The sequence below is a fragment of the Ictidomys tridecemlineatus genome, chromosome 10 (genome assembly GCF_052094955.1).
Source record: "Ictidomys tridecemlineatus isolate mIctTri1 chromosome 10, mIctTri1.hap1, whole genome shotgun sequence".
Taxonomy (NCBI): domain Eukaryota; kingdom Metazoa; phylum Chordata; class Mammalia; order Rodentia; family Sciuridae; genus Ictidomys; species Ictidomys tridecemlineatus.
In genome coordinates, this window is record NC_135486.1 from 64,032,670 (window position 1) to 64,057,374 (window position 24,705).

At 40.9% G+C, this 24,705-nt stretch overlaps 1 protein-coding gene across 11 annotated transcripts in view; it reads left to right on the plus strand.

Moving 5' to 3' along the window:
- Ryr2 (ryanodine receptor 2) overlaps positions 1–24,705 on the plus strand; it is a 505,092-nt gene that overhangs the window by 239,478 nt on the left and 240,909 nt on the right. For all 11 annotated transcript variants that reach the window (XM_078023113.1, XM_078023103.1, XM_078023102.1 and 8 more), the window contains 6 exons: positions 36–277; positions 3,808–4,000; positions 5,917–6,133; positions 7,999–8,103; positions 12,530–12,633; positions 17,873–17,956. In XM_078023113.1, the coding sequence (XP_077879239.1) occupies positions 36–277; positions 3,808–4,000; positions 5,917–6,133; positions 7,999–8,103; positions 12,530–12,633; positions 17,873–17,956 (945 nt within the window). The remainder of the gene's footprint in view (positions 1–35; positions 278–3,807; positions 4,001–5,916; positions 6,134–7,998; positions 8,104–12,529; positions 12,634–17,872; positions 17,957–24,705) is intronic.

The following is a 24,705-nucleotide window of genomic DNA, read 5'->3' on the forward strand; positions in this document are numbered from 1 at the left end:
GGCCTCCACTTACACCCTCTTTTCCTCTTTTGAAGCATGAGACCCAACATCTTCCTGGGCGTCAGTGAAGGGTCTGCTCAGTATAAAAAGTGGTACTATGAGCTCATGGTGGACCACACTGAGCCCTTCGTGACAGCGGAAGCGACTCACCTGAGAGTGGGCTGGGCTTCCACTGAGGGGTACTCACCTTACCCCGGAGGGGGCGAGGAGTGGGGCGGCAATGGCGTTGGTGATGACCTCTTCTCCTACGGGTTTGATGGCCTTCATCTCTGGTCAGGTGAGCACTTCCCTTTTCTTTCCTGATGGACATCTTGTGACCCTGCTGTGCATGTCTGAAAGTGATTGGGGCCACTTCTGTCAGGGACACATATTATTCAGAAACTTAATATTTGAGACATTGAATAAGAGTTGGTGGAAAGCAGAGTTTCACTAGAGAAAAATAAAATAATTACAATTTTAGTACCTTGTTAAAAGGGATATTTTGCTTATGAACAGTGTATTTTAGAAATAGCATTCCAGTATATGAGTGAACTGATTAAACTTGTGTTCCCAACTTTAATTGCCATGTGCAGAGGTTAGCTTCCAATATATAAAGCACAAAACACAAACCCTGGTAAGTAATTAGAAGTAGTAGATGAGTTTAGCCTCCTCCAAGATAACAGAGAGGAAGGAATCAGAACTCTGCATGGTGCTGTGTGAGGAGACTGGCCATGATGAAATAACACTTCTCTGCAGAAGGGCAGAAAGGGTTGAAGATAAATGTATAATTCATTTTACTAGTTCCCAGTTCTGTTGCTTGAGCATATATTGAAAATGAGTACTATATGTTATAAAATAACATTCCTTTCTCTGATTCATAATGAGTCATAGTTTAGTTGATTTAAAAGCCTGGCTCTTAATTACGTAGATGCTTTATAGATGCTGGAGTTGATCTAGGTTCTGCAGACACATGCTTATGTTTGTAGAGCTGCATTTAGAACATAGTCCTGCTATGACCCTGGCATATTTTTCAAAGTATTTAGTGTGTAGAAAAGAAAGTTCAGTTATAAAAAACTAAACTTTGCCTCGTGAATACTAGTATTATTCACTTATAATGCTGTATAGGTCTAACAGCTTAAGAAAAGAAATTTAAAAATTAAAGTCAACTAAATCTGCATTCATGATAATGAGTTTGTAAAGTAAAAAGACTATTTAGTTGTATCAGACACTAAAAGCTACTGACTTTCTTCTTTATTCAATGCCAGTGTCTCAGAAGAGATGCCTTCTGGATAGTTTATCTAGGCTTATTGTTGGGGTCCTCACGGGAGGCATGCATTGCCTGCACCCAGGTTCATTGTGCTGAATGACAGCTACGGTTCCTTGTTCCCATGGTAAAGTTTCCTGTAGACCACTCAAAAGCAAAAAGTGCTAACTTCAAAGGCCTGTCCAAGCTAAAATAGGGATAATGTCTATTTTTTAAATACATTACAACTATAGCCTTTGAGTCTTATCATCTCTCTAGCTCAGTATCACTCTGCAGGAAATAGGCACTTGGGCAGGTGAATGCTGTTTTCTCATTAGGCAGAGATTAGGGGTAGTAACTACTCTGATGAGACAAGGCCAAGTTGTTTCCAGTTACTTTAGCCTCGTACATGGCACACTGTACTGTTTTTGGTTTTGCTTTTGGTTCAAAGCCTTTCCCTTCAAGATGTTGAAAGAATCTAGTGCTTAGGGAACTGAGTTGGGCACATTGTGCCTTTTATTAGAGTATCATTGAATAGAAGAATAAGATCAAAATCCATTTCAGATACTGAGCATGTACAGGAAGGATGGGGGAGTTCTGGAATTCTGGGAGAAAATTATTTGAAACTTTTTTATGAATAGAAAATATTGGTCCATTAAAAAAAAAAAAAGGCAAGAAACTACATTTTGCCTGTTGTTGAAGGGCGCATTCTCTCCCATGCTTTGCTAGCTTATGATTCAGAATCCACAGAGGCATGTCTGGAATCTTGAGTTAACGCAGGCCTGATTCATAGTAGTTCAGATCACTTTCTTAGGGTTTATGCTCCTGTTTCTTTATTTTCAGTCACTGTTGTAGAATCTAAATGGTCAATGTTAGTGACTTTGAGAAGACAACACATTCTATTAGTGAACATTTTGTAACTGGGGAGTGGAGATGTTCCTTGGCACCAGGATTTGGCCCAAAAGCAACAGTTTTGAGCTGTGTCTCCATTTATTCTAATTTTAAATGTTGTGCAGTGTTGCTCTTGAGGCATCCCAGATGTTTGAGATTGTACAGGTGTGTGAAATCTTTGTGCTCTTAAGGAATTTCAGCGTAGAAGAAGAATGGAGCATGTCGGGTTTCCACCAATGCTGTCCCCTTCCTTTCTGACTAATACATGGAACAGGCGTATTGATTGGTTCTCATGAATCCAGGATGAGTTAACTTAGATGCAACTGGAGATGCTGCCAAGTGGCTCAACCCTGAGTGCTGTTGAAACTGTAAATTCAGGTGGCTCATTGGCGTCCTTCTGTCGATCTCAGACATTGCAGAACTCTTTACCAGGGTGACTGTAAGCTATTAGCATTAGTGTATAATGATGTCCCTTAAACTGAGCAGTATATTTGGATTATAGTACAACCTGTTTTGACTGTAAGAATAGCTAAAATAACATTTTTATTAACTGTAGCTTTGATACCGACACAGAAATATGCTTTTTTTTTCCATGAGCTGCATTGCTGCTACATAAATTTTCAAAGTTACCTTTATTATATTCAGGGAATTCTGAGCCACTTTATAGTAATTTTGTTGCTTGAAGATATGAATATTGGTGAAATAAAACATGGCCATATTTTAAAAAGTAGATACTATCAGTGGCATTGAAAAGTGTTCTTGGTAAAAATGTTGGCATGCCCAGAGATAAAAACAAGTGTCATTAAAAACCCGAAGCCTGCAAAATTAATCTGTTTCAGTTTTTACTCAAATAGAGGGCTATGTTTGTGTTAGTGTGTGGATTTGGGAGACCCCTACCTCCCTTCTTTAAGGATGCCATGAGAAAATAGTTGCTCTTGGGACTAATTACAAAGGAGTTCTGATATATTCAGAAGAGCCTTGGTGTGTTGGTTGGCCAGGTGAAAAGGGGCATTTATCAAATAGTATTTTCCTGCCTCCAATTGCACCCTGCACTAAGGATGCCAACCAAGATCTCATGTGAAATAAGTTGTAAAATAAACCAAATGGCATACAATCTTCTCACTCTGTACAATACACTGCAAGAAATAATGATCACATTTTCTTCTTTCACTATCCTTATATAATTCTGAATTTATTAAAAAAAAAGGAATATAGTATTTGAAAAAGAACCTGATGCCAAGTATCTGGTGTGACCAAGACTGATCCTTTAAACCATTGATCTAATTGTCATGGCACTTCTAGAAGATGATGGCATTTGAAATTCTGCATATTAGAATTTGAGGCTCAGGGTAGTGACATAATTTGCTGAAGGCTGCACCAGCTATGTGACAAGGCAGCTATTCCAAGTCGGATCTTTTCCTGGAAAATGTCCACTAACATCTTTGTGGCATTTGCTCTAAGGTAATTTCTGCAGCAAAGCTCTTCCTGCTACATGCAGACATTTCTGTATGTTGGGTGGTCCATTGTCTTAACGAGGCAGCCTGGATCCTGAAAAAACAAAACATTTTGTTTGTTTCCAAGAGTTTGGCATGTCACATTAGAGTGAGTCCATTCTAGCACTGTGTGTTGCTTTGTCACTGCCTAGATGCTCTGAGATGAAATGTGTTACCTTCTTTAATGTTTCTCCCCACTAGGTTGTATTGCCCGCACTGTAAGCTCACCAAACCAGCACCTGCTGAGAACTGATGATGTCATCAGTTGCTGTTTAGATCTAAGTGCCCCCAGCATCTCATTCCGAATTAACGGACAGCCTGTTCAAGGAATGTTTGAGAATTTCAACATTGATGGCCTCTTCTTTCCAGTTGTTAGTTTCTCTGCAGGAATAAAGTTAGTATGCCTCTGTTTTTTGGGTCTGTTTCCCTTCTCACTTTTCACCCTTCCGCAGAAGGATCTGTCCTGCTGCCACCCTGCTTCTCTAACCTTTATTCCTTCCTCCTGGTGTCTGTCTGCAGGGCATTTGGCCTGTTCCTTCAAGGCAGAGGTAAGGTTTGCCCAAGAGGAGCTCTCGGGAAGCTGGGTGCTTTGCTCACCTATTCGTCCATTTAGCCCTGGATAGCAATATTCCCTCCATCCAGCGTCCTGAAATGTATTTCTTAGGATCGTTGTACTATGAAATAAGGGGAAGTTTATAATACCACTAAAAACACCACTTTTTAATATTCATTTTCACTGTTTCCTTTTTTCCTACCTGGTCCCCCATTCTACCACAAACCCATTCATTTTGGAGAAATTCATTGCCCTTTCTGTTGAGATCACGTGGCTCTTCCACCTGTTTCACTGGTAAATTCTCTGCCTGTGATCAACTGTATCAAGATGGTTTCCTCCAGCTGTTTTCTCGTTTTTGCTATTACCAGAGAGAAACAAGCTAAAACAGTAGTTCCCTGGCGTTTTACAGAGAAAACTTGAGTGTGTGATGATCAGCATTATCTTGAATTAGATGATCATGATCATCATGATCTTGAGTGATCTAACCAGGGGCCACCCTGTCGTCCACCTGGATCTACAAGGGTCTCCCTTGTTCTTGCTGACCATTGTACATTTTGATTATTCTTTTACTTATATTGCTCCTCCCAGGAATAATTTCTAGTTTAAAAAACACTATCTTGAATAAGAACAGAATAATGTTCTTTTTGCTTTTTGCTTGGGGGGACAACATGGAGAATTCAAATTCCTTCCTCCACTTGGGTATGCTCCTTGTTATAAAGCTGTTCTGCCCAAGGAAAAGCTGTATCAATGACATTTTCTGGTATATTTATTCAAATCGTGTTTGTTCCTATAAACTTCAAGTTGTTTCAAAGCTTCTGTTTTTCCTCACTTTTTGCTCTTCTTTTTCTTATTGTTTTTTGACCTGGAACTGAAACAAAAGTTAGAAAAGAAATTACAAGGGGGACTGGAGATGTGGCTCTAGTGGTAGCGTGCTTGCTTGGCATGTGTGGGGCGCTGGGTTCGATCCTTAGCAACACATAAAAAATAAAGATGTTGTGTCCACTGAAAAATAAAAAATAAAATTCTCTCTCTCTCTTTAAAAAAAGAAAAAGAAAAAAGAAATTTCAAGGGAAATTAAAAATTTGCTCTTATTTTTGTAAGCCAAGAGCCCCAAGATATTGATACATTGATTAGCTTCAAAAAGCATTGTCCAGTAGAACTCAGATTATTTTTAATTAAATGAAAATGATGTCTAAATATTTTAGAAAGTTTAGTTATTGCTGTTGAAATTGGAAAACAATAAGAAATAAAGTTTATGTGCTTTCTTCAGCAAATGTAGTTGATAACCTGACTCCACTTAAAGGAATTTCATCAGTAAATTAGGTGCTGGAAAGTGGTTATTGCCTCACTTCTAGTCCAGCCCAGTATTGTTAAGCCTATAGATACTTAGATCTTATCTTCTTTTCCTCTTTTTATTCCTTGGGGCATTGAGTGGCCAGTTACTGTGGACTTGCACTTCACTGATATAGAAGTATGTATGTGCTTTTACTTATTTCTCTCACGACCACCAGGTCTCCACTGGCCCACAGATGCACATTAACCAGGTTTTGTCTTTGGATCAGTGCGATGCCCTCATGTTTCGCCTTTTATTGTTAGAGGGTTTTGGATTCTAAAGTGATGCCATTATGATAGTACTTAGGAAATAATGCAGCTTCTGATAAAGTTAATTTGCACTAATATTTTTTCTATAAATTTTGCTGATTAGAAAACTTTTACATTACTAAGAATGTAGTTGACTCTGTATATGTCCTTTTTAGGGTTCGCTTTTTGCTTGGGGGGCGACATGGAGAATTCAAATTCCTTCCTCCACCTGGGTATGCTCCTTGTTACGAAGCTGTTCTGCCCAAGGAAAAGCTGAAAGTGGAGCACAGCAGGGAGTACAAGCAGGAGAGGACGTACACACGAGACCTGCTGGGCCCCACGGTGTCCCTGACACAAGCCGCCTTCACACCAATCCCCGTGGACACCACCCAGGTATGGAGATCAGCCCTGCGGACAGCGCTTGTGCCCTCATTATGTGGACACATAGTGGGGCTGCAGCCTGCACTGCTGCCCTCAGGGATGCATTTTCAGCAATGCAACCGATGTGTCTGCTTGCAGCACATCCCATAAAATAATAGTCCCCTTTCCCACCACCCCACCCATCTTGTGTTCTATTTCTTTTCTGAAAAACAGAGTCATCCCACTGCCAAATTTTTTTCATAGAGCACAAATGTGTCCCGACCTCAAGTTTTAAAAGCATTGTTCAAGATTGTCTTTAAGGTTTTGTTAAAGTAGTCAATATAATTTAGTTTATGACATGCATATTATACTTTAAAAAACAGGCAGTGAAAGCAGCAGGTGAAGCTTAGGCACACAATTACGCAAGTGACTTCAAGGTGTAACAGTGTCAGGATGACTTGATATTGGGGAGCAAACTGCACTTGAAGTAGCACCACATTGGTGTGATACATACTGAGTTGGAGTGCACTTTTGTACATAGAACAGAGTTGGAGATTTTTATTTCTTTCCTCCAGATGCTCTTGTTATGTTATGATTAGCTGACCTTACTTTGGGGAAAGATTGAGATCTTGGGCACTGGGGTTAAGATGCCTGGGATAAGTTGTCTTCTCTGTGACTGTGGGGAAGGTAGAGGCCTTACTGGTTGGGATTCTGAGGCCATTTGGCACGGTTAGCCCATAACACCTCCTCACAGGTGGACACCCAGGGATATCAGCCACCATTCATGCCTTCCTCTCTGGTAGACATATCGGGTTCTGAGGTTGACAGTGAATTAAACATGGCCCCAATGACCTCAGTGAGGTTGGCTCCATAATCAAGTTGATTAGCTTTTGATGACATCGATGCTGAATTAATAACAAGGCCTCATAAATTTTATTTCTTTATCAACCACTTGTTTGGCTCCCTGAGTCACATTTCTGGTTTCACCCTGCAGATTTTTGATATTATATAGGTAAAGTAAGTGTTCAAGCATTGTTCATGTCTGGTTTCAGTTTGTGTTGTCCCTTGTAGAAACGTGGCAGGATACGTTTAGTGTTACCTAGGTTTATCAGGAAACCAGAAATCTTGGGAAGATGAAAATGGGCAGTGGGGTTGTGCACTGCTGTTGTGTAGAGGTCACCTAAGATCTTGATAACTGCAGCCAGTGCAGGGAGAGGGCACAGAGGTAGCTGCTCCCTGTGGAAATGGTGCCTCCTGAATGGGCCTTGCAGGCGTTTGCCCTGCTGAGCAACTGGTATGGGGCCACACAGGAGGGCTTGCTTTATCAATTCAGAAAAACCCAGCTCCCCACCCTGAAAACATTTTGTGCTACTTATCAAGAGGTCATTAAACTTCTTACTTTTAATGAGAACAGGTAAATGTGGTTTCCCCCCTCCCCTTGAAAATTTTGTTTGGAAACCACTAAAAGAACAGAGTACTGGTCCAGGGGAAACATAATTACTGCAGTCAGACATCTACAGGCACAAAGAGCCCATGGAATATAACTCAGGTACTGGCTTCCTGTCCCCCTGGCCTGTGGACGCCAGCCAGTTGGGTGTAAGAGCATTGGAGTGATTTATCTTTTTAAATAATGCACCCCTTGGTAGTTGTCCCATGACCGTTAGTTGTTCCCATCAATACTCCATTTACTTTGTTTACTCTTCTCCCTGAAACCTAAGTATTCACCAAAAAATAAATTTAAAAAAGGGTCCCCAAGTTTGCCTAAAGAGGGCTGTGGAATAGGTGATTTAGGATGAGTTATCATGTTGTATCTTAATGGCTCATGAGGCATTGTTATGACCCAGCACTGTGCTACTTGTGTTTCTCATGTGTGTTTTTTCTTTTTTCTTAAATTTTAGATTGTGTTGCCTCCTCACCTGGAAAGGATAAGAGAAAAACTGGCAGAGAATATCCATGAGTTGTGGGTTATGAATAAAATCGAACTTGGCTGGCAGTATGGTCCGGTACATAATTTTGAAATTTATTTTCAGATTCTGTTAATACATCTTTCTGAATACAAATCCTTTTTTCCCTTGTCCTGCTATAGGGTGACATGAATCAATTGGATTGATTTTGTTTTTTCTGCATGTTAGCTCTGCAGGTTTTATTTTTATTTTCTAAAGGGACTGACATTATTTGCAGGCTCCTTGAAGGATGGTTTAGTTGCCTAAGTCATTGAAAGTTATCTTTGAACTGCAAGTTATATTTTCAAATCAAGATTAATAGACAACAGGCATTTCTAAGCTACTTAAAAAATACCTCAAACCTAAAGTAAAAAGAAGTAAGTCCATTTTCTTTCCTCTGTCTGATCTTCCTCTCCTCTTAGTTCAAGCTGTACATAGTAGACTGAGATTTGTGAGTAGAACTTCACAGTTGGTTTCACAGTAGGAGGATAGGTCAAGAAGTAATGATTAAATGTTTCTAAATGCTTAATTTCTAAATATCTTAGAGTTTTTCAATAAATTGAAAGACCTCTTTTTAGTAGGACCTTGTTACTACTTTTGTTTTATAATCTTGTTATTCTAAATATCTCAAAGGTTGTAGTGCTTTATTATAGAAACAAAGAACTTAGAAATACAGAAATTATTCCTCCAAGTAATAGTTTATTGCTTCAAGCTCTGAATGAAGCTCATGTAAGTTGTACTACCAGGTACTCAACACCACTCAGTAGTGTTCCTCTGCAGATGGCTTTGCATTCTCACAGAATATCCAGTTGAGTTGTCATTAGAGTGCGGTGGGTTACGTGTTGGTATTTGTTTATCTGATGACATAGCTGAGGCTCTTTGCAGGGTTGTTAAATGCCTTTGAAGAAGTCCTATAGCTAGTGAGTAGCAGATCCAGCACTGGAACCCAGGTTTTCTAACTTCCAGTGGAGAGCTGGCTTTCACTACAAAACTTGCCAAAGCATGTCCAGAGATGAAGTCCTTGCATTAACTAGACAGTGGTTAGATATTTGTTACATCAGCAAACACTCATTCAGTATCTAATTGGGTATTGCATGCCTTGATTCTTAAAAATTGAGAAGTGGATAAATGTTAAAAAAAATAAAATAAAATGAATATGAGCCCCCAGTTAAAATTAGTAGGAGAGAGAGATTATAAATGTGTACATAGTTGGATGCCAGAGGAATTAGATACAATTCACCAAAAGTTTTAAGATGAAGCAAAGATGATTATAGGCTAGGAAAATTGAAAAGAGCTCATGCAGAAAAATAAAAGAGCAATTCGCATGCCTCTGGGGTAAGAGCAGCTCTCTTCTGGGGCTGAGCTTAGTGAAGACGCTATTCACCACAAGCTCATAAATCACCTCAATAGTTATGCTTTTCAGTAAAGTGTTATGTGTCCTCTTTAAAAATGGAAAAGGCTGGGGTTGTGGCTCAGTGGTAGAGTGCTTGCCTAGCATGTGTGAGACCCTGGGTTCGATCCTCAGCACCACATAAAAATAAATAAAAGATATTGTGTCCACCTACAACTAAAAAAATATTTTTTAAAAATGGAGCTAAATTCAGTTTCATTCAGTACTATACAGACTATTCCTGCTGTATGCACAACTCTGAGTTTTCAGAGTCTCAGGTAGAACAGTGGCACGCGCACACACACCCACACACACACACACCCCATTGCCTGAAGTTACCCTTGCTTGGTCCAGGGTGCTCTGAATCAACTTGAACCTCATGTGGCTCCAGGGAAGAGACTGGGTCTCTGCAGTCCTGCTACCATCTGCCCCTTTCCTGAACTGTGCTCCAAAAATACTTACTGCAGTTTCTCAGGACCCTTCTGGGCAAGTCCTGTTCTGGGTTCCATGTCATCTCTTTGGGGAAGTCTTAAAGTGACAGATGAGATTTTGCATCTCCTCTCTTTGAACACATGACTTGTGTCCAGCTTGTTTATAAGATCTTCCCTGAAACTCCTTTCAGTTGAATAGTTAGAGATCCAAACCTTAAGATCACTCTTATTCTAGAGTAAGATATTGGCCAGTGTATAGGCTAAGTCACAAGTGTGTTAACATTGTAAATAAGTTTGTGTGTTTAGGAATTTATGCTTAGCTGCCTGGTGTGCTGAGTTGGTACTTTTCTGCATAGATTTTATAGTTGATCTGGGCTACATTTCCCAGGAGCATCATGTGAGGGCTCTGTTTTATAGAACAACACCAGGTAGATCCATTCTATCATTTATATGTCCCTTTAACATTTATTGCTTGCCTTCCACTAGCCTGGTTGTGCTTGGTAGTGGGCACCCAAATTTGGAAAGACTTTGGCTCTAAGATACTGTGTTTACCTTTTAGGAGCATCCTGTTCAGCTCAGTGAATTCATGCCAATAGTCACAGAGAGAAAAGGAACACACAGGTCTCTTCTGAGAAATCTGGGGGCTTCCAGGAGATAGATGTCAGCCCCGAGGCCAGGAACAGTCAGAGCAGGACCAGATTCTGGGCAGAGGAGCCAGTGTGTAAAGTGAGCAGGGGAAGGAACCCGGCATCTGCACTGGCTATTGGGTAGCACAGCACAGAGACAGTGCTGTGTACAGAACCCTGGGAAGTCTGGCCACTCAGGCAGGGGCAGTGTGCTTTTACTCTGTGAGGAGCTGAGAGCTTAAAGAATGCTAAAGAATGCTGAGAAAGGGCGGTGATGTTCTCAGGTCCCTGCACTGAGAGAGCTGTGTTGTCCCATGGAAGAGCCATAGCCCTAGGGGATGGGCAATGAATGTCCCCACTCTGCCTGACCTGGGGACAAAGGGCATGATTGCAGGAGATTCAGGGTTCAAGAATGCCACATGAAAGAGCAGGTTCTGTTTTGTTCCAGGCACCTGAGAGGACAGTGGCATAGGCTCTTCTCTGAGGCAGAGATGAAAGTAGAGTTCCATGCAGGTTTACCTTGGGACTGACACATGTTCACTTTTTATTTAATGTTTAGAATTTAGTATTAGATATTTCTCAAGCTAAATTTTAGAACTTAGTTTCATGTATAAGTCCGATTCTTTTGTTATGATGCAAGAAAACAATGAAGAGGTTATTTCTAACCTGGCGATTCATGAAGACAAAGAAAGTCCTCCTTTCTGTTTGCATACTTTTCCTGTGGCATTTGGAGAACCTGGTAATTATTCCTATGGAGGAATGTGTTCCCTAACAGCATATGGCTGTCATCTAGTGCCACTGAGGCACTAGTGCTGTAATTAGGTCTCTAAGAAGAAAATTTGCTGATGTAACAATTACCAATGCAAGAATAGGGAACATCTTCCTCATTCCTGAAATCTTAAATTTGGTTTAATGTCATTGATAATACAATGTCCAAGTTGGTTCTCTGTTATCTTTGGTTTCCACATTTACGGATTCAACTAAGTGTAGATCAAAAATATTCAAGAAAAAGAGATTTCATCTGCATTGGACATATGTGGACTCCTATTTCTTGTCTTTTTTTCTAAACAATACAGTGTAATGACTATTTACTTATTATCTACTTTTCATCAGATAATGTAAGTAATTTAGAGACAATTTAATATATCCAGGTTGGTGCTCTAAGGTTTTAGACAAACGCTGCCATTTTAAAGAAGGAGCTAGAGCATCTATGGGTTTAGGTATCCATGAAGAGGTCTGGACTCCACTTCTTAGGGACAGCTGTGCATACCAAGGGTTACTATGAAAAATGCCTATGTTAAGCTAATCAGTTTTGTTGAGACAATAGAGTGATTTGTGAGAGTGGAGATAACTTACAAGGGATGAAATGAACAGCCGGGACGATTCAATAAGTTCAGTATTAGTCAATCATGTTGTTTATTGATGTCTGTAACCAGGTTTGTGCTAAGCAGAAAACTGCAAATTTTAACTAAGTCCATACCACATGTTTTTACACAGGATTTGTTTTAATTTATTAAACTTATTGAGTGTCTGCCATGCATCAGGCACATTCTAGGTGTTTGGAAAACATCAAAGAACAAAAGAACCAAATCCTTGCTCCTTTCTTCTTCCAAGATTAGGGAGACAGAAAATAAATAGAGAAGGATCTAGTCTGTTAAGTATTTTGGACAAATAAAAAGAGTAAGATGGGTGGCACACTGCCCTGTTAGGAAGGCTGGTGAACCTCGTGGAGAAAGTGAGATTTGAGCAAATGCTGGAAGGAGTGGAGCGATCCTGGTGTGGACGTCAGGAGAGAAGCATGCATGGCAGAGGCCCATGGGAACTGAGGCATGGACAGGGCCAGGGAGCAGGGAGTGCAGAGGATGCCACCCTACTGCTGACCCTTGACCTGACCTGGGCTAGGGATCCCAGGGCAGCATCCCTGGGCAGTGCCCTGAGTGCTGCTTATTGTGCTGGGTCTCCACTGCCACCCACTGAAGCACCATTGCTTGTGTCTGATATCTGAGAGTACTCCATGCCCATTTTCTGTTGTGTTCCAGGTTAGAGATGACAATAAGAGGCAGCACCCGTGTCTGGTGGAGTTCTCCAAGCTGCCTGAACAGGAGCGCAATTACAACTTACAGATGTCGCTCGAGACCCTCAAGTGAGTTACTCAGCTTTTTCATTTTCCAATCCATGTCACCTAAAAGAAGCCAGAGAAGAGAGCTTTTACTCTCACTATGAAATTAGTTGAATTCTAGCTAGAACTTTCCAGAATGTATAGGTGGTTTGGATGGATATTTGTTGGGAATATGTTGTGTCTTTTTGCTCCACTTGAGCATTTCCCAAAAGGCATACTACAGGTGTCAATGGATATTATAGAGTACGGGGATTTCGTGATCCTGTGCGGTGCTACTCAGAGTATGGGCCAGGAACCAGGCCAGTCTAAACTTGTTACTGATCCTGTGCCAAGACGAGTAAAGATATTACTTCTAAATGCTTAGGAATTTTATCCCTATTTAAGGGAAAAATTTAATGCCTGTTAAGCTGATAACTTGAAATGTTGTCATTTTGAAATGTTAATTCTACTCGAAAAGTTTTATTTTATCTTATTAGAGATTGAGACCATGATGAACTGGAAATTAAAAGAAAACTAGTCCTTTGTCATAGATGGTTTTAGAAGTACTGAACTGACCTATTTAAAGGGTGCTGGATTAAAACTGTTAAAGAAGTGTAATTTTTGCTGATTTCATCCCTTGTAAGTTATCTTCACTTCACAAATCACTCTATTGCCAGTCATTATGTTGCTTCAGGACTTTCCACACCTGTGTGCTGTCAATAGCTAATATGGTGGAGTTAGCCTCTGGTGTTTCTAGGTGTACTTAGCCACAACACCCTTTTTGGGGAAGTCCTAGAGGGACTTCCTATCTGGACAGCACTGTTGGGGAAAAGCTCTTGTGAGCGATTTTATATCGTCTCATAAAGGCAACTTTGCTCTTCACTGGCTTTGTGCCCACTGAGCTCTTGAATTGGCCACTTTCCTTTGCAGAGGTAAGTGGGACTGAGTAGAATAAAGAAGGAATGTACTTTCAAATTTAGGTAAAAAGTTAAGAAAATGTTTTTGAAAGGCCTGTGACTTTTCTTTAGGCTCTTTCATCCTTTATGTCCTGTAGAACTGGTTTTATGCACATAGGTCACTACCTGGTACATTTTTGTTTGTCCTTTTGATTTGTTTCTGTTTTCAAAGAGTAAGGAGTTATTTCCATTGAAGCCTTTTTACCAAGGACCAGAACATAAAACTTAAATAATGTTTCAGATTCTAGGATTTGGGAAATAAACAAATGAAGTCTCTGCTTTATTTAAACAAAGTAAGTCTCTGTTTTATTCGCAACTTTTTTGCTGTTTGTTAGTTTTGAGTACTGGGAATTGGATCCAAAGGCACTCTTCTACTGAACTACATCCTCAGCCCTTCTAACTTTTTTTTTTTTTTTTAATTTTGAAATGAGGTCTGTTTAAAGCTGGTCTCGAAGTTGTGATCATCCTTTCTCAGCCTCCAGGTAGCTGGGATTTCAGGCATGCCTCCTTTTAGTAACTTAAAAGGAGGAGGAATACACACAAATCAAGTAACTTAAGACTTTACTGAAGATGGCACAAGAGGGCTTGCCTGTCTGAGCAGTGCATTGTGTCTGAACCCTGGGATTTTATACTTAGTGTGTCCTGCCTTTCCTTGGGTCATAGCATGAGGTTTGTATATTTAGCTTAGTAATTCATGGCAACTCATGATTTCCCCATCTTTTACAACATAATTTAGTTAAATCTGAACTACATCCCTGTAATTTTAGTGATTGACAGATAGGACATCTATCACAAAGAGTAAATCCTGGAGTGTAGAAATCATATTTGCATGTAATGCTGAGCCCCGCCTGCTGTGAATAATCCACTCTCATTCCTGACAGTTACTTGTGGATGGTTTGATGAATCATTAGATGCATGAACTGTGGTGTCACTCCCTATGGTGAATGCTAACGACCTTTTTCATGAGCTCATTCTTAACATTTCTTTGCTAATGTTTCTTATAGCTACTGCAGTGTTTGTTTATATGGTTTCTGATGAAATGATTTTACCTATTTTCGTTAAAAATGAAGGGGTAAAGCTCTTCTTCCCAAATTCACACTGTGTCCATTTCCACTGTGCAGAAGAAGTAGGGTGCTTTCTGTGTTTCTATTGTTCATTTACTTATTTGGCAAGGGCCCCAGCAAAGTTCCTGAGAGAATAGCATCTGGCCTTGGGGGGCCAGGGCCCAAGGACTTGCTCCACCAAGGCAATCTTGGAGTGAATCGGCCTTGCTGATCTTAGACTTTGTTCTCCTTGTTCATTGGTGATGGTAATGTGTGTACTTCATGGCATGATGTGGGGGTTCAGTGACAGCATTCTGGTGAAGCCTTCACAACCACCTGTCTGGCAGAGCAAGCACCATCCAGGATTTCTATTGCTGGCTTTACAGTATGTCATGGAGGGTGTATATATTTGTTCATTGAATCCTGACACATGACAATAGTGAAGATGCAGAAAATTGTTCCAGCATGTTGCTCATTTTGGATGGAGTGGGTGATTTACTGTGAATATAATGTGGTGCTCTCTCTGTGACCATGTAAATAATTGGCAGATGACTTACTCTAGACCTGAACTATCACCTGTATATGGTGTATCACCATGGAGACTTGTGAACAGCACAGGTCACTGGAGTGTGCAGCCAGGTATCCCTGAGTGGACTGGGGGGTTCTAGCTTCTGGTTTAATGCTCATTTGATACAATATTGTACAAATTTCAGGTCTTAAATTATGAATCAATAAGTCAGGGTTTGGAAATTCATATTATAATGGTGTTTAACCAAAAACAACATGCTTTTGTAGAATGTTTAGATGTCAGTGATGTTTTTCCTGGCTACATATTTTTTTTTCTTGAGCATCATTTGTAGGGCACTGGTACATATATGGGGGCGGGAGAGGGTGGAATGAGGGACACAGGACAGTGGAGAAGAGCGACACCGGGGGAGATGGTAGGTAAGGGCAAGCCATCACTGTTTTCTAAAGGAGCAGGTGGTCCTCCCTCTTCTCCCTCTTCTGTGCTTGTTTTTGTAGTTGGTCATTGCTGGCACCGATCTTCCCAGTCATGCATGTTTCCATCTTTATGTTCAACCCTGGGCCCTTTATTCTCCTGGAACACACTCTCTGCAGATGTTCTCATTACACCCATGATTTAATACCACACAGGTGCTCACAGTGCCCCACTGTTGATCCTTAACACAGACACCTGCTTTAAGGGGAGGAGGTGTATACCCAGCCCACAGGTGACATGCTCCTCAGTGCATCATGAAGCACCGTCACCTCTTTGTCAACTGTGCTTCCGGCCACTTACCTGGCTGCACAGCCAGGAACCTGGAGTCATCCTGAACACCTCCTTTTGTCTTAACCTGTGTCCAGCTCATCATTAGTCCCTCCAAGTGCAGCTCCAGTGTGTCCCCCGCCCCCACTGCTGCTGTGCATGCCATCACTGTCACCCAGACTACTCACAGACTCCCAGCTGGTTTCCCACCCTGTCTCCACACCGCACATGGAATCCCATGTTTGCACACATGCACATCCCACCCATGGGATGCTTAAAGTCCTTTAGTGACTTCTTGGTGCTCTTGAACCCCATATCCTCACAGGAGCTACAGGGCCTGCTGTGTCTGTGCCTTACCCTCCCTTGTTCCTGTGTTCCAGCTCCCACAAGCTCTTCCTTCCAGTGAGCTTAGTGTTTTTCTGCCTTGTCTGTTCCCTTTCCTTTCCCTGGAAAGTTCTCTACCTAAGGCTCACATGGCTTCTTCTCTGCTTACACTAATGTCACTTCCTTGGTAGAGATTTTCCCATCACTTCCTGCCTTCTCTTAGAACATCTTTCAGAATTTTTATAGCTCTCATTATAATTCATAATCTCACTTCCAGGGTTGTTTAATATCTGCCTTTCTTGTGAGACTCTAAGCTTCATGGAGGCAGATGCCATAGTTATTTTTATGATAATTTTTTAGAGCAGCTTAGGTTCCCAGCAGAAGTGTAGAGGAAGGCAGGGTTTCCCCCATGCCATGCTCATCACCATCATCCACATGCCCCACCAGGTGCCTTTGTTACACTGATGAACCCACATTGACACATCATTAGTACCTGGTGTCCACAGCAGGGGCTCAAAAGCAGTCATGTTGGGAGTCCTTACAGGGTATTCCCCCCACATTTCCTCCGGATGACTGCTTGCTTGCACATTATACATATTTCCCAAACTTTGATATTTTTTTTATCCTTCTCCATCTTAGGCTTCTTTGAGTTTCTCTCTTTCCTGCTTGTAGGTGCCCCAGAACAGACCAGGTGTCTGGGAGTCTATTGGGCTTCCTCATTCACTCACAGCTTCTAATCACCCTTTAACTCCCGCTTCTTGTCTGTTTTTAGTCCCCTTTTAAGTCACATATTCTTTATTTAGAATGTGTATTTGGACATCTATTGCTCTATCAATCTCTCCATCAATCCATCCATGTCAAGATGGTTAAATGGACTTCCATAAACATGGAAATCTAGGTAGGCAGGTAGGTGCATACGGAGTGGGAGGTGGTGAGTGTACTCAGCATAAGAGGTTGTTCATTGCAGCATTGTTTATAATAGCTGAGGACTGAAGATTGCCTTGAAGACAATGAAAAGAAAATGGATTAAAAACATTCTGATGTTCCCAACTCCAGGGAGGTTAAAACACAAATCAGCTTTACAAGAAAGGATAGTGATCTGAAGGTTGTAGTATAAAGTCAAAGTGTGAGTCTTAGAGAAATGCCTCTTGTATATGCCCATTTGAGTGAAAGGCAGAAACACCACTATTGGGACACACATTCACATAGACGTACGTTTTTCTTTAGTGTGCGCAGACCCCCATTCTTGTACTGCAGATGTACAAGAAGGGTAGCAGTCGGTGCCTCTGGGGCAGGAAAAAGCTCTAGACAGAAGGCATGGGGGAGACGTAACTTTCCAGTAACTCCTTTGTGCCATTTCAATTTTCAGGGTCTTACTCGTTATTCAAAAGTAAAGAATTGAAAATAAAAAAATTTTGTTCAGGACTGGGACCATAGCTCAGTGGCAGACACTTGCCTGGCATATATGAGACATTGGACTCATCCTTAGCACCACGTAAAAAAATAAATCAATAAAATAAAGTCAGGCTATCCATCCACAACTATTTAAATTTTTTTAAAAATTTTGTTTGGCTTTAAGACAACAGACTGGTGCTGTGCTTTGAGTGTGGGTCACTGTCCCTTTCACAGCTGTGAGGTTGTGATGTCTGGACATGGGGAAGGCACCTGCAGCTCATGTCTGCTTTGTTTTGCAGGACTTTGTTGGCACTGGGATGTCACGTGGGTATAGCGGATGAACATGCTGAAGAAAAGGTGAAAAAAATGAAGCTCCCCAAGAAGTAAGTTGAGTGACAGGCAGTGACCCTGCACTCCAGGGTGCATTCTGTGCAGCCTGCTCAGACCCAGGGAGACCTGGGTGCCCCGCTGGCACTTGGCCATCCAGTTCAGACTCAGAAATCCAAATGAGCCAAGTCTCAGGGGCTGCTGCATGTCTGTGGTGGGCAGTAGACTCTCAGGTAGCTGAGAGGAGGAGCAAAGTTCAGTGTGTGCTTGGTAGTGTTCTATAGAGTCTTATTCCTGGTGTCTCTGTGTGTGAACACTTATATCTGTATTTATGATTTTATGACTTTCCACTTTCTATCAAAATCATTTATAATTTTATTTTATAAAGAAAACATGCTTAAGGAATAATTACGAAGTCAGTTTTGTTATTTCTGTTTGAAGACAGGAAAGGAGCAGGCACATGCTGTGGGAGTGGCTCTGCCTGCAGCGCTGTGACCTGTACCTGTGGCAGGGCTTAGCCTTGTAAACATCAGTGACCTCACTGCTAACCGTCCTTGAAGTTACGTGCTTCATAGAGAAGTGTTAGGTACTAAATGACCAGGTATATGATGAATAGTAGCTGTTTTGTGATGTTACTGTTTTTTCATTTATTCTAACATAGATATTCAAGCCACTATTTGCAGACCACATGTTATTTTTTCACATATTTTTATTGGTTCATTATAGTGGTACATGATGATGAGATTTATTATTACATATTCATACATGCAAACAATATAACAATATCATTTGGTCACTCTCTGGCACTTCCTCACTCACTCCTCACCTCCTTTGGTCTCTTTTCTCTGAGTCTCCCTTTGATTTTCATGAGAACTGCCCCTATTTTACTTATCTTCAGCTTCTGCATATAAGAGAAAACACATGACTCTTGACCTTCTGAGTTAGTTCATGTAAAATGATGTTCTCTAGTTCCATCCATTTTTCTGCAAATGACATAATTTCATTTTTCTTTATGGCTAACTAAAGAAAAAGGGATACAAAAATTATATATCACATTTTCTTTATCCATTCCCATTGATGGACATCTAGGATGGTTCCGTAGTTTGGCTACTGTGAATTGTGCTGCTATGAACATGAGTACGCATGTGTCACTGTAGTAAGATGAGTTTAATTCTTCAGGATAAATACTGAGAAGTGACATAGCTGGGTCGTATGGTGTTTTCATGCCTAGTCTTTGAGGAAACTCCTTTCTGATCTCCATAGTGGTTGTACTAATATACAGTTGCACCAGCAGTTTAAAAGTGTCCGTTTTCTCCATGGCCTCTCTAGCATTTATTATTATTTATATTCTTGATGACTTCCATTTTAACTGGTGTGAGATGAAATCTCAGTGAAGTTTTTTCTTTTCTCTTCGAGCTTTATAGTTGTACGTAGCATTGGGTTCACCCTGATAAACTCATACCTGCATAGAATTCAGTTTCAGTTCATGATCCTCTTTCCCTCCTCTCTTTCCTCCCTTCTCCCATTCTCCTTCCTCAGTGTAGTTGATTTGCATTTCCCTAATTGCAAGTGATGTTGAACATTGTTTCATATATTTGTTGGTCATTTTAGCTGCTGCTTTTGAAAATTTATTGATTCATTTGCTTGTTTATTAATTGATTTTTTTGGTGTTACCTTTTTTTCAACCCTTTATATATTCTAGATATTAATCCTCTGTTAGAAGAGTAGCTAGCAAAGAATTTCTCCCATTCTGTAGGTTCTCACTTTCTTAAATTGTTTCCTTTGCTATGCATAAGCTTTTTAATTTGATGTCATTCCATAACTCTTGGCATTATTTCCTGAGCTTTAGGGGTCCTATTGAGAAAATCATTATGCCTAATGTGTTGACCCTACATTGCCTTCTAGGAGTTGCATAGTTTTTGGTCTAATTTTAGGACTTTGGTCCATTTTGAGTTGAGTGCAGGTTAAGAGATAAAGGTCTAGTTTCATTTTCTACATATGGGTAACATATGGTTACTCCAGCACCATTTGTTAAAAGTTCTGTCTTTTCTCCAGCGTATGGTTTGGTGCCTTTGTCAAGGATCAGATGTCTACAAATTTGTGGGTTTATCTCTGTGTCTTCTATTCTGTACCGCTGGTGGAGACCACACATTATCAGTAGCAGTTCTGGGAATGTGGTAAATAATACCATGGAGATGAGAACAAAGTAGCCCCTCTTCATGTGTGTTGTATCCCCAGGCTTCGGGCTCCCCTAGATAAACATGAAACCCAAGTGGAAATGTTGTTTCTGCTGAAATCGCAGCCATACCAGACAGGGCCTCGTGCAGCAGGCTGTACACATGGTGCTCAGTGCTTCCAGAGAGAGCTGGTGGAAGCTGTGTCATGACCTTGCAAGTTCTTAGGTTCTAGATGTGTTCTCCAAACATGTGAACAGGAGGAAAAGGTGTGATTTTTTATGGTATGTTTCATACATTTGTGTCTTGAAGTGATTCTTTCTCTTCAGTTTCTAGTGTATCTCATGGTAACAGCTGAGATATCTGCCATCAGAATCTACTTAAAAACCACATGAAAATATCGATAACTGGGGAATTTTACATTGTTCATTTTTCTCTGAAGTGTATTTCCAGTCCATTTGCCCCACACTAGATCATACTGTTGAGTGATGTTCTTTTGTCCAGCAGTCTTTGCCTTTGAGACAAATTGCAAGATCAGTTGCATTCTTTGTTCACATACATAATTTTTGTTATTAAAAGATCATTCAGTTCAGTGAACCAAAAATCACTGTTGTTTATCATGAAAACTCCCACTTAATGATCTTTCTGGTGACAACTCAATCAGGCCTTTGTTCAATTTTGGGGGAAGAAAATAATTGGAAACTGAGTAATTTGCAAAATAATTTATTATTCTGTCATTAGAGTCATTCAGTTTTCTCAGATTTTTGAAATGTATATGAAAAAGGTGCTAAAAAGATAAAAAAAAAAAAACCCAAACACAACAAATCAGTATACCAGTTTCTCTTTCACCTAGATAAAATAATGGAAACATTAATTTCATATTATCTTTGAAAGTATATCGTAGTTAATAATTGTTATACTGTACTCTCTGTGTGTGTTTGTGTTATATGTGTGTGTTATGTATGTGGTTGTACTTCACTAAAACCTTGGGGTATAATTTTTCTTGTTCCATTAGTGGATTTTTTTTTTTTTTGCCTTGTAACCTAGTTGGTAAAGCTGATTTTTCACTATCAAAACAAATCATTAAAATAATTACCTTTTCTCATAAAGAAGTGTTTCTTTTACTGTTGAACCAACTGGGTTAATACATGTCCATGTAATAACCACCTCAGTTCTTTCTAAATTTCAGACACAGGATTTGCAGTACATTTGTCTCCTAGAGGAACTGAGTCCTCTCCCTGTGGTATTATAATGAGAACTTCTCTCACCTGTGGTCTGTACTATTTCTTAGTTCACCATGAGATACCATTTAATTTTTATTCCAGCTGCCACAGGGAATTGGCAGTAACTGTATCAACATGGATACAGGTCAGCATGACCTGAAAGGGCGGAGTTTCAGAACCATTTTAAAGTGTTTTGGCCTCATGGTATCAAGTTGTGCACTCGCACACCTTCTCAGCCAGTGGCTCCACCCTTGGAGAGGTGCCCTGGAGAGAGAGTACACCAGCAGACATGCAAGTGTGGTCTATATCGATATTATTTACAATAGCAAAAATAAATAAAGAGAAGGTGTGTGTGTGGATTATTGTTCAGGATGATGTTGGATATGGTATTGTAAAATGAATGAATTATAGTTATAAATGTCAACACAGGTGAACATAAAAAATAATGTTGAGGGTAGACAAAATATCTCACTGAGTGATACAAAGTTGAGACACATGAGTCAAAGGCAGTCCCAAAAGACGTACGTGCACATGTCGAAATTCGATATATGCTGAAGGCGTTCTTGCACATAAGTGGGAAAATGATAGACCACTTAGTCAGCAGAGCTCAGATAATTGATTTCAAAATGGGAAAAGTACTAGATTTCTCCTTTGCCCCATACACAGATGTTTGCAGGTTGATCTAATTGCATAAGACAAAAATTTTTTGAAGATAACAGCATAGGCTATCTTCATGGCCTTGGAATGGGGAAGCATTTTTTTAAGCAGAAAAAATGCTCATTCTCGCTTCATTTAAATTTTTAATTCAGTAAAATGTTTTTGGAGAGCCTTTCCTCCATATCCTGTCTCATGCCGTTGTCATTTCCTTTGCCCTGCTTTATCTTTCCAATCCTACTGTGAGGTGGTGATACTTATTTGTCTATTTTCCACCCTGGCTTCCTTCACTGTAAAACCCCACCACATGATTAAATGTTCCATAGATACTGGTGAGTAAACAAAAAGTCTAATAAATTTGACTACATTGAAAAACTTATGTGCATCAAAGGAGATAATAAACTAAGTGAAAAGACTCACAGAACAATACCAAGACTCCTAAAAATTAATTAGATGTCATGATAGAAAAATTAGCAAAAGATACAGATAATTTACATCCAATAAACATGAAAGACACTCAGCCTTACTAATATCAAGGCAATCAATGTAAATTAAAATCACAAGGAGAAGCTATTTTGCTCCCACAAGGTTGGCAAAAACTGAGAAGTTTCATGGGACTATCAATCAGTACAACTACTATGAAGACCAAGTTAGCCTGATATCATAAAATTGGAGAGGACACAACTATTTCTTATTTAGACATGGACCCTAGAGAAGCTTTTGCATATAAAACATACCTAAGACTGGGCACGGTGGCACATACCTGTAATCTCAGCTGCTTGGGAGGCTGAGGCAGGAGGATGCCAAGTTCAAAGCCAGCCTCAGCAAAAATGAGCTACTAAGCAACTCAGACCCTCTCTAAGTAAAATAGAAAATAAGGCTGAGATGTGGCCTAGTGGATGAGTGCCCCTGAGTTCAATCCCTGGCACACCCCGATCTGTCTGCCAAAAAAAACCCCACACACCTGAAAAGATTCATTGTAGCATAGATTGTATAGCATAGATTGGCAGCAAATTGGAAAGAACGTCAAAGTCCACTGAGAATCTAAAACTTAACTTTTAGATATCTGTATTGGGATTCTGTAGAGTAGTTCAAACAAATGCATTTTAGCTAAACGAACACGTAGGACAAATCTCAAAACACATTGCCTTGAGAAAAAGAAAACGCTAATGATGGGCACAGTATAATACTGTTTAAACTTCAGGAACATGATGTGTGGCTTAGATCTGGTTTACAGAGCCCAGTAAGCCTAGGAAAATTATGCCCAGGAGTAGCCAACTTCAATTCAGGGCAATCATTCCCTCTGGGGGGAAGTGAAGGGGCAACATGGGAGCTCTAAGAGGATACACAAATTCAGACACTTTTGCAAAGGTATGAAGTGGAATAATAAAATGGTAGTTGGTTACGAACACCAGATTGGAATCAACGTTTTAAAAAGTGAATGAGGGGGATCCATCATGGCGGCCGGCGAGGAAGCAGCGATTCCAATGTCTCCACTTTAACGGGACCAGAAAGACCCATTGGAACAGCTGCAGCCTACCTACGGAGGAACTTCTAACAAAATTCCCTTAAGAGGAGAGCAGCCGAGAACTGGTAGGTTTATTGGAAGTGACAGTTTGTCCCAGAGAAGTGGATCTTGGCTGGCCACGCACGCACAGAGGTACAGTCCTGCAACCATCAGCCACTCCTGCAAGCGGCTCTCACGGGAAGCCCATCTCTCGCTCAGTGAGCGGCTGCCCCACACACCTGCCTGGCTCTTGACCACGCGGCCTCAGCTACCTGGCTCCACAGACGGCTCCACGGCGGGTGCAGGAGTTTAGTCCCACAGCTAGCACCCGCTACTGCAAGCGGCCGGCACCCGGTGGCTGGCCCGCACCGCCCGAACCGGCAGGCGCCCTCCACCATCTGGGCTTTCACGGGAGGCCCTTATCTCGCTCAGCAAGCGGCTGCCCCACACGCCTGGCTCTTAACCACGCGGCTGCAGGTACCCGGCTCCACGGCGGGTGCAGGAGTTTAGTCCCGCAGCCAGCACCCGCTTCGGCAAGCGGCTGGCACCGGGAGCTGCGCGGACCGCCCCGCCCGAACCGGCAGGTGCCCTCCACCATCCGGGCTCTCACGGGAGGCCCATCTCTCGCTCTGCAAGCGGCTGCCCCACCCGCCCGGCTCTTAACCACGCGGCAGTATGAAAAGACGAGGAAAGAAAGGACCACAAGCAATGCAGGTCAACTCAACTTTAGAAGAGGCAATAGCTGCATCAGATGGAATGTCAGATAAAGAGTTCAGGATATCCATGCTTCAGATGATCTGGAGTCTCAAGGAAGACATGAAACAGCAAAATCAGACAATGAAAGATCACATTGATAAGGAACTACATAAACAAATACAGGAAGCAAAAGATCAATTACACAGGGAGATAGAGGTAATAAAAAACAAACAAATAGAAATCCTAGAAATGCAGGAAGCAATAAACCAACTTAAAAACTCAATTGAGAATACTACCAGCAGAGTAGATCACTTAGAAGATAGAACATCAGACAATGAAGACAAAGTATTTCAACTCGAAAAGAACATAGACAGCTCAGCAAGACTGCTAAGAAACCATGAGCAGAACATCCAAGAATTATGGGATAATATTAAAAGACCAAACTTAAGGGTCATTGGGATACAGGAAGGCACAGAGATCCAAACCAAAGGAATAAATAATCTATTCAATGAAATAATACGAGAAAACTTCCCAGACTTGAGGAATGAGAC